The 9,208-nt window shown below is 57.9% G+C and overlaps 4 protein-coding genes across 4 annotated transcripts; 2 read left to right on the top strand and 2 right to left on the bottom strand.

Moving 5' to 3' along the window:
• GCG54_00009333 (uncharacterized protein) lies at positions 1–3,291 on the top strand (the record flags this gene model as incomplete). The annotated part of the gene is made up of 1 exon (XM_045409281.1): positions 1–3,291. The coding sequence occupies one exon, from the start codon at positions 1–3 to the stop codon at positions 3,289–3,291; it is 3,291 nt and encodes a 1,096-aa protein (XP_045256526.1).
• Positions 3,292–4,144: 853 nt separating this feature from the next.
• GCG54_00009332 (uncharacterized protein) lies at positions 4,145–4,960 on the top strand (the record flags this gene model as incomplete). Its single annotated transcript, XM_045409280.1, has 1 exon — positions 4,145–4,960. The coding sequence occupies one exon, from the start codon at positions 4,145–4,147 to the stop codon at positions 4,958–4,960; it is 816 nt and encodes a 271-aa protein (XP_045256525.1).
• Positions 4,961–5,191: 231 nt separating this feature from the next.
• GCG54_00009331 (Cell fusion protein cfr1) lies at positions 5,192–6,531 on the bottom strand (the record flags this gene model as incomplete). The annotated part of the gene is made up of 2 exons (XM_045409279.1): positions 5,192–6,289; positions 6,418–6,531. Coding segments are annotated over 2 exons (1,212 nt in total), but the record flags the coding sequence as incomplete, so codon positions are not given.
• An 843-nt stretch (positions 6,532–7,374) lies between these two features.
• Positions 7,375–8,136, bottom strand: GCG54_00009330 (uncharacterized protein; the record flags this gene model as incomplete). Its single annotated transcript, XM_045409278.1, has 1 exon — positions 7,375–8,136. One exon carries the CDS (start codon positions 8,134–8,136, stop codon positions 7,375–7,377), a length of 762 nt encoding a protein of 253 aa, XP_045256523.1.
• Between the last annotated feature and the right edge of the window lie 1,072 nt (positions 8,137–9,208).

Below are 9,208 nucleotides of genomic sequence, written 5' to 3'. Positions count from 1 at the left end.
ATGGCCATCTCCGAGAGCATCATCCACAGGGAATCTAAGGTCATGGCTGTGACAACGAACTTGGGTCCTCCTCGGCTGGACCTCTCCCTTACCAGAGGTCGCCGGGGCACATTCAGCAGCTTCGGCAGCGACGGCGAACAAGGTTTCTCTCCGCGCCCAGCCAGATCATCAAACGACCTCTTTGCGCAAGCACTCAGCCGGATCGACACCGCGGACTCCGATTCCGAATGGGGCGCCGTCCGCGCTCGCGCCAGGGAAAACAACGACAGACAGGGCTTGGGCGACCTCATTGAATTCTTCCGGACCAACTCACCGCCACCGCAGCGCTCCGAGCAACGATCCGTCTTCGAGCACGACGAACCTCAGGACGAGGAGGAGGAGCCCGAAAGATGGAGGCTATTCAAGAAGCTGCGCCGCCCGCGCACCCGCGCCAGGTCGGAGTCGCCAGCCCGTCGGCCACGGACCGCGGGACTGCCCAACTCTGCCGTCGCGTCCAAAACGGCGAGCGGAAACTCGCATATCGCAATCTCTATTCCGTTGGAGTACTGCCACGTAGGACCGGACTCCGACTGGGCGCTCGCCATCTTCAATGCCACCCCGCCGCTCCCCCCTACTCCTGCCCGGGGCAGCGAGGATACCCTCAACGGACAGGTCAGGCCGTATGCCAGTGAGCGCACCGTGACCGTTCTCAAGACCGTCAGCGAAAAGGGATCTCTGTCGACACTCAACACCATGAATACCATGAGCACGAAGTCGCAACGTTGCAAGGGGGTCAAGGGCAACGTGTCTATCTGGCCCAAAGTCAACCCCAACCCCCTGAGCCCGCCCAGGACACCTTACTCAACGCCGCCAGGAAGCCTGCGCGGGAAACCGAGTGTTTCCAAGCCGAAGCGCGAGCGCTTGCCGTTGCCCCCACCGCAGTACGCAGAGCTCCCGGCATCACCTGTGGTGATGCCCCAGACCCCCAGCGAGAATATCGACAGAGAGTGCTGGATCTCGGAGAGCCTGTCGCAGTCTGCGAGCCCACAGCACCAAAAGCCAAAGAGCAAGTCTCCAAGGAGACCTCAGAACATCGTCCTGCCGCCTCGACGTTCGAGCATCAAGATTGTGCGGCCCAAGACAAACACCGCGAGAGACAAGCCTTCGATTGACGGCTTGATTGGCGGCAGCACAAAGCGTCAGAGTGTCGCTTTTGATGGGCCGCAGCTCAGCCCAGGGTACTCAGAAGTACCGTCTCTGAGTCCGAGCATTGCGACGACGGAATTATCTGAACCCGTCATCTCAAGAGCCCGGCCCGCAAGAGCCTACTCGACCGCGTCGGTCGTACTCCAAGATTCAGAGTCAATGACGCCAAGACAGTCATTCACCACCCGACCAGGGAGTAGTGATACCAACCAAACCACCCTGGTGAATGGTTCTATAGCCTCTCGTAATCCGTCAACGAGGACCGCCGCCTCCAGACAGAGTCGCAGGGACCGCGTCAAGTCTCTGAAGCACAGAGACATGGAGGCTCTCAGGGCCCTGAAGCAGCTGCAGCAGGAGGATGACGGCGAAATCACGCCGAGGCCACAGACAACTGAGACGGTGATTAGCAACCTCCGCCTCCCTTCTCGGGATGGCACGTTCGGAAGGAACTTCCGTGGCATGGAGACAAAGCTCTCTGCTACAAACTTGGCCAACATGGCTAAGAAGGATCAGACATCGTCAAACACCGACTCGAACGGCAAGATCTCCGACTGGCAGGCCACCCAGCAAGCAGAAACGCCAGGCTGGGAGACCGCGCAGGAGGAGCTGACGCCCGGGTGGGAAACCGCTCGCGAAGAGACACCGACGCCGGACTGGCTGAGCACAAGCCTCCTCAACGACACCATGGCCGCCGCGGATTCCGCAGCGAGCAACTTCGACAACAGCCTCTTCAGAGACAGCACTAGTAGCTCTGAACCGCCTCGCCGGTGGGGAAGCTATCACCGCGGCAGCTGGGCGAGCTCTGTGCCGCTCTTGGACCGGATAGGCAGCTTCGCGCCTTCCGATGCAGACGCCGCCCAGGTAGGCCAAGCTGTCGAGGACGGCTCTTCTCCCCCTCGCCCAGCCAGAATGTCTCGCGCCGACTCGGCAACCCTCTCCCAGGTCGACTCGGCCCGTCTGACCTCTCCGCCCCTGAGTATAGTCGACGCCGAAGTAGACCTTCCGAGATCATCCACAGAGCAATTCATCGCCGGCAGCATCGCGGCGTTTCCAAAGCCTGGCTCGGGGCCAAGGCTCAGTGCAATCATGCCTGTGGCCGAAGTCGTGCCCACAGGTCCGATGGACGAGAGGTGGTCAGCTTCAACCCTCAACTCCCCAATTACAGTAGTCGGAGTCTCACATCCCCCTTTCCCAAGCAGCCAGACCACTGTCGCGGCCCAACCTTCCACTTCGACCCAGCTCGCCCGCCCGCACACCGCGGGAAATACGAACCCAGAGCTCTTCAACACCGCCCGCGGCTCCGCAGACCTGCAACGACGACGCCAGCCAGCAGCCGACGAAGGCGACGCAGCTGAGACCGCCACCCTCCGTCCGAAGAGCCGCGCCCGCGCCGACGTCGACGAAGCACCTGTCGACCTCCTCTCCATGTCCGCCAGAGAGCTCCGCAACCACTACGCCTCCCTCCGCAGCGCACGGGTCAACGATCTAGCGCACGAGATGCTCCTGAACCAGGAACGCCTCGAGATGCGCATGCATCAGCAGGAGCAGAACCAGATGCTCTTCATCGACCGTCTGGAGCGTTGCATGCACGAACTCAGGAGTCTCCCAGGCTCCCCCTTTCTCACATCCCCACCCCTGGACTGGCCGCTCGACGACGACCACGACTTTGTCTACGAGGAGCACCGCATCAGCCGGGACGCCCGGCAAGAAATCCGCGTGCGCAGGACCGGGCGGCTGCAAAGCAGGTCGTCGCATCACCAGCATCATCAGTCCGAGTCCCAGCCGCGTCGGAGGCTTGCAGACAACCGAGACGACTTTCTGGATTTTGACGGCGCCTTCATTGACAACCACGACCGCAATCGCAGACCGCGTCGGCCGTCAACTTCACACAACGCTTCGTCCCGTCGGTCAGGGGCCCCTCGAGCCCGTCGCCACGGCGCCCCCGTCCTCCCTCCCCTCATCACCCGCGGCGGCTTGGATTCCCTGGACCCTCTCATCAGGGAGCTCCAGTTCGCCGCGCGCGTAAGCCAGGAGACAAACCGGACAGAGCGCATCCGGACGCCGCAGCCCGGTGGTCCGAACGAGTACTATTACAACATGATTTAAAGCGGGATGTTGACGATGTTTCTTATTTCCTTTTTCCTATTGATCAACGTGGACCGTGGAGGGTATACCTTTTTCCTTTTGTGTCTCGTTCTTGCTGCTTTTTTCTTTCCATTGTTTAGATCTGACGGCCGGGGGCCGCGCAAGTCTTCAACTGGGTTGGGTTCAGCGTTGATGACTTGGACGGAGGCTGCGGGAACGAGTTTCTTTTGTCAACGGGCTTTCTCGGGAGAACCAGTCTCTCTCACGCATTTGTGATGAGCAGATGTCTGGTGTGATGTGTTTTACGTATCTCATAGCATCCATCTCATGACCAACCTTCTCGGCGCCGTAGATGCGGCCGCCAACCTCTACAATTGACGAAGAATCACCAAAGACGTTGTCCTCTACACGTGCAGGAATAAAATTTCGCTGTGCTCCTGCAAAGATGCTGATCAGAAACGGCCGCTTGCTAGCTCCCGATCCGGACACTAATTTAGCCAGGGGAATTGTCGTAGATCCGATCAAGGAAAGAAGTCGTGCTAGGTGAATCTGGATGTAAGGCGCTTTCAGCCAACCAATGACGTCGTTGCGGACCGCATCTGAAATGCCCCAATATTTCGCAAGTCATGATGTCTTTGACTTGGTTCGCCTGAAACTCAATTAGAGAAAAAAGAACAAATTCCTGTCTTAGCAGACAGGACGAACCACATGCCTGATGTTCGGCAAGAATTTACACAATACATGTTTTGGAAGCTCAGACGGCTGGCTTCCCAATAAACCGCGACACCGTGACACGAGACCATCTCAAGCCCCGAACAAGAGACGAACTGCCCCCAAACGATAAGAAAACCAAAAAGAAAGAAGAACAGAAATAATGTCCAGTCCCTGGATCTTCGTCTCCCCCTCCTCCAGGGGCATAGGCCGCCACCTGACCCGGCACCTCCTCCTCACGACGCGCGCCCCGATCCTCGCGACCTGCCGCGCCGCCGACACCACGGCGACCAAGCACCACATCCTCGACGCCCTCCCCGGCGCCGAGGACCTCGCCCCGCGCCTCAAGGTCGTCCGCCTCGACGTGACCGACGAGCCCACCATCGCCGCCGCGGCGGAGGAGGCGAAGACCCTGTTCCCGCCGGCGACGCACCACCTGCGCCTCGCGCTCGCGACGCCGGGCATCCTGCACCCGGAGAAGGCGCCCGCGCAGATCGAGTACGACGCCGCGCTGGAGACGTTCAAGGTCAATACGCTGGGCCAGATGATGCTCATGAAGCACTTTTCGGGGTTCCTCCCGCGCAAGGCCGCGTCGCTGGGGGCAGAGGAGGAAGAAGAGGGGCTGCCGCCGGGGAGGGCCGTGTGGGCGGCCATGTCGGCGCGGGTGGGCAGCACGTCGGACAACCGCAAGGGCGGGTGGTACAGCTACCGCGCGTCCAAGGCGGGCGTGACGAGCCTGGCCAAGAGTTTGGATTTGTGGCTGGGCGCGCGGAGCGGCGAGAAGGCGATGGCGGTGGCGTATCATCCCGGCACCGTGAAGACGGGGTTGAGCAAGGCGTTCTGGGACGGGGTGCCCGAGGGGAAGTTGTTTGAGCCCGAGTATGCCGTCGAGAGGATGTGCAGTGTGCTCACGAAGGAGGTCGGGTTGGAGGGACGAGGCAGGTGTTGGGACTGGCAGGGGAAGGAGATTCTGCCATGATGGAGACTGAGATACCCCCCGAAAGAGGCAGACAAGGGCTGTGGTCATGATAATAAAAGTGATAATTCTGAAACTTCGTAAAATTTCGTCCAACTTACTCTATAAATGTCGTGAAGAAAAGGCTACTAGTTGTACATGAACCCGAGACTTCTCCTCTGATAACTCCTTGCTGAGAAAGGACCGCAATCATTCTGGCTCCTTTTTAGCTAGCTCCTCGATCTCTTCTCGTCTTCACAAGGCAACATTTTCGAAAGATGCTCCGTCAGGGGATGCGCCTGGCTTCCCGGTCGGATTGTCCTCGTCACCTTTGCCCTTCTCGCTGCTCTCGTCATCTTCCTCCTTCGGCCGGTGCGCAAGGTTCTGCTCCTCCTTTTCTTCGAACCGCACCTTTTGCTCTTCCTGGTCGGCGATCCTCTTCTGCTCCGCTTCTTTCTCTTCGTCACCGGCCGTTTGCTGCTCCTCCTCCGCCTTGGGCGCAGGTGGCTTCTCCTCGGGAGACTTGGCGGACGAGGCATCGCCGTTCTCAGGCGAGGTGCCTGGAGGAGGTGAAGGTAGTTCCTTCTGTGTCTGCGGGCTCTGCTGCTGAGGCTGAGGCGGCGTGGGGGCCTGCTGGAGCTCGTCACCGGAGGGAACCGGCCTCAGAGCGTCGAGGTAGAACTTGGTGACACCAAGAATGCGGCCGTTCTTCTCGCAAGCCTCGACCCACTCAGGTCGCACGACGGGGATGTTTGTCTCGACGGCCTTCTCCCAGGCGAGGCCGCGACCTTCAGTAGTGACAAAATGCGTGGTGTCGATGCGGACGCTGTCGACAATCTTGGCACCAATGCGGTCGACGGCGGCGGCCAGCGCCTCTTTAGTGGCGGCGGGCATGATGCCCGTGGTGATGGTGATGCCGCTGAGGTCCGTCATCTTGTGGGTGCGCACAACAACCTTGTCGGAGCTGAAGGTGCCGGCGGTGGTTCGCAGAACGAGGTGGAAAGTATAATCGGTATCGACCGCCAGACCACTGATCTTGGTGCTGTGCATCTGCAAGGGGCGAGGGATGTTGCCGGCCTTTTGGCCGTTGCGGTACAGTGAGAGGGAAATGAGGTCGGCGGTGGCTAGCTCGATAGGGTCCCATTCGAGGACGACAGACGTCTGCGTGGCATTGCGGCAGCGGAGGACGGGTGTGGTGGGCGCTGAGGCGCCGAAGGCTGAGTAAATGCGGTCCTGAAGCTCGCGGAAGGCATTCTCGGTCTTGCCCTCAGAGTTGAGGTTGCGGGAGACGGTAATGTCGACAATGCTGCCGGAGGAAATGTTGGGAGGGAGAAGGATGGAGGGAAACTCGATCTGGAAAGAGTGAGAGTCAGCAACGAGACATCAAGGGGTAAGCTTCGTAGTAGACGCCGGCGACGTAAATGCTCTCAGGAGCTTCAAGGTGCCTGCCTCCAGAAGGGCATGTATCCGGACAGACTTACCAAGCGCTTATCAGGCGTCAGGAGAACCGTGACGCCAGCGTCGACCTTGCCGACGGTCAGGGAGACAAGCATCGTGGTTGTGCTTGCTGGTGTTGAGGGGGCTGGCCCAATGTCCCTTGAAACGATACGTAATTGGTCTGCAGTCGTGACAGGCCGAATCAATTGCGCGGGTCGGTTGGTGAAAACTGTTGTCGCCTGTCAATGCCCGGTTTCCGAGGTACAGTTTGACTCGCGATAACTTCGTCGAAGGCAGGCGGCGACGGTTTGGATTTGCTGTGTAGCGTGTTTGTAGAGGCCGAGACACATATGCTGGGTCAGAGATGCAACGTCCTCTCACTTAATTAACCAGGTTGGCAGCTCCAGAACGTCTCGGCTGGCAGCTCTGCGCTAGCGATGTGATTCGTCCTCAAGTGCTGCTGTGTCCTGGCCTGGGCAAGCAGGAAACAAGCACAGGTGCATGGGTACGTACCCTGCCTGCCCTGTGCTTCACCCTGTGAACTTCAGAAAGAGCTTTGCCAGCTTAACGTGTACTGAAGTGCTTGTTCATTAGAGTCGATGCATGTGGCCTGCTGTGGGCGTCACGTTGGTTAGCTTTAGTGACAGTGTTTGCTAAATTTGATGCTGTAGCTCCAAGGACTCTGGCAATGACCAGCCGATTATCGTCATGAAGAGTCTTTGTTCGCAAGTTGAACGGTTCTATTTTGGGGTATCAATGATGTTTGATGGTCAATAGCAGAGTTTGGCATCTAGTTGCGCAAGACTAGCAGCAACTTCCTCGCAAAATTCTAGTTCTGCAGAGGAAGCCTTTCCTCTTTCTGCTTATCCAGTTGTTGTGTCAAGGCCCGGCTTTGGCCAGTTTTGTGATCTTCGATCTTGCTCGCCATGATGCGCGAATAGGCTCTATAGTAGCGAGCCTCGGCTAACTTCAGGTGCGTTTCTAGTCCTCTTTTGAACTGCTCATCGCTTCAAGGTCCTTGCAGCCTTCTTTGGCAATATGCGTGCCTTTGATGCCGAGCTTTCTTGCTCCTGCGTCACATTGCTTAAAGGTTGACCGCTCTTGGAGTCAGTGCCCTGCGTCAGCATGTCTTCCTTCTTCAGACAAGGTTGATACGGGAGCCCTCGTAAGCTTGGAGGCGGGAGTTGCATCTCCCTTCTTGACGCTCGCCGCGATGTTGTGGCAGAAGGTGGCGGCCTCTCATGGGGCCATACTCCTTGAGTCTGCTTTATGAAGAAGTCCACACAATAATCAACAACCTCTTGTATCTCCTTCATCGTCAACTTGGCCTTGATCTCCTGTGGTTGCTGTGCCTTCAAGAGTATCGACCCGCGCAGATTACCTGAACCCTTCTTGCGCTGCCCGTCCATCTCTTCGGCCGCAAGTCTCCGTCCGTATATGTCATACCCTCTGGCGAACAGAGACGTCCTCAGAGCCTTCATCAGCCTGGCACGCGCCGTAATGACGAGCCCAGCACGTCCAAATTTGTAAACACCATCGTATTGTGGCCATAGCGGCCGATCCCTCTTCATCTTCTCATACTGATACTCCAGCACCGCGACGTTCGCAGTGGGGTGTCGAGAGTTTTGGAACTTGAACATGTCGAAACGTTCGACAACGTGCTCCAGCGAGTATCTGCAAAGGATGTATTTCTGCGCATCGATGTTTTTGCTGTGATCTCGGGGCACTTCCTTCCAAATTCCTCTTTGGAATGGTGATCGCATGTTGAGGCGCCTAAATATGGAAATGGTATGTTGCTCGAGAGGCGCATTCTCGTCATACGGCTTGCTTGGGACGGGGAGAACCGGCTTTCTTGGGGAGGAGCTATAGCATTGGACCACCGGTACGAAACTGGCTCGGAGCGCTGTCGAGGTCGACGGCAGCCGCCAAAGGCCGCGGGTCACAAACTGCCGTCTCGCCGGGTTCATCGCAGAAGTTCGGGTGTCGGTTGGCAAAGAGTCATGCCTGGCGGCGACAGTTGACTGTTGTCGAGGTTGGTCTAGCTCAGAGTCATGACCGAGTCATCGGTTCGGCTCTCTCGGGGAACGGGTTCCTGGAGGAAAACGATGTCATAAAGGTAGGCTGTCTCCAGCTGGAGAGTTTGACGAGATCTTGCTTCACAACCGTCTCCAAATTATTTAGAGATTAGATAAGCCGTGAGTACCCAGACCGTCCAGGTTGCAGGGTGGGCTATGCAGTGTCACACATTTGGCCTGTGGCTCGCACATTTCCACTGTACCTGTGCTGTGGTGCCTTAGGTAATGCAATGCTTGAGCCGAGCCACAGCACTTTGCCAACCGCTAACCTCAGTTTGTTGGTGATGACACCTAACTGCAGCCCCCTAAAGCAGTGTCCCCACTTGAGTCATACCGTCTACATCATTCGCCCCTCCAGTAGCCCCAGAACCAGTGGTTCCAGCAAGCGCCATCCCATTCCTCCCCCATTGCCGCAGTACCCAGTAAATCACTGCCCTGCGTAAGGCGAGGCACACACTGACTGGGTATCGGAGAAAGCAGCAGCCCAAAGCCCATATTTCGCGCGAGCGCACAATAAAGCCCGCCCATCAACATCATCGCCCACTTGATTCCCTCCCCTTTCCACTCCTCGACAACACTTCCACTCTCCCACCCCCCTCCCCCATCGAACCTCAGAACCGGTATTCTCGAGAGTCAAAATGCCCAAGAATAAGGGAAAGGTCAGTTCATCCATCTGCGTATGATTGTTGTGGTTGTGGTTTGGCAAAACAGAAGGGCGAAAAAAAAAACCACCCCTCCCCTGCTTAGCCGGACCCGCCAT

This window comes from Colletotrichum gloeosporioides (genome assembly GCF_011800055.1).
Source record: "Colletotrichum gloeosporioides strain Lc1 chromosome Unknown consensus_117, whole genome shotgun sequence".
NCBI lineage: Eukaryota > Fungi > Ascomycota > Sordariomycetes > Glomerellales > Glomerellaceae > Colletotrichum > Colletotrichum gloeosporioides.
Note: the sequence above shows the minus strand (reverse complement) of the source record. Positions and strands in the feature narration are given on the sequence as shown.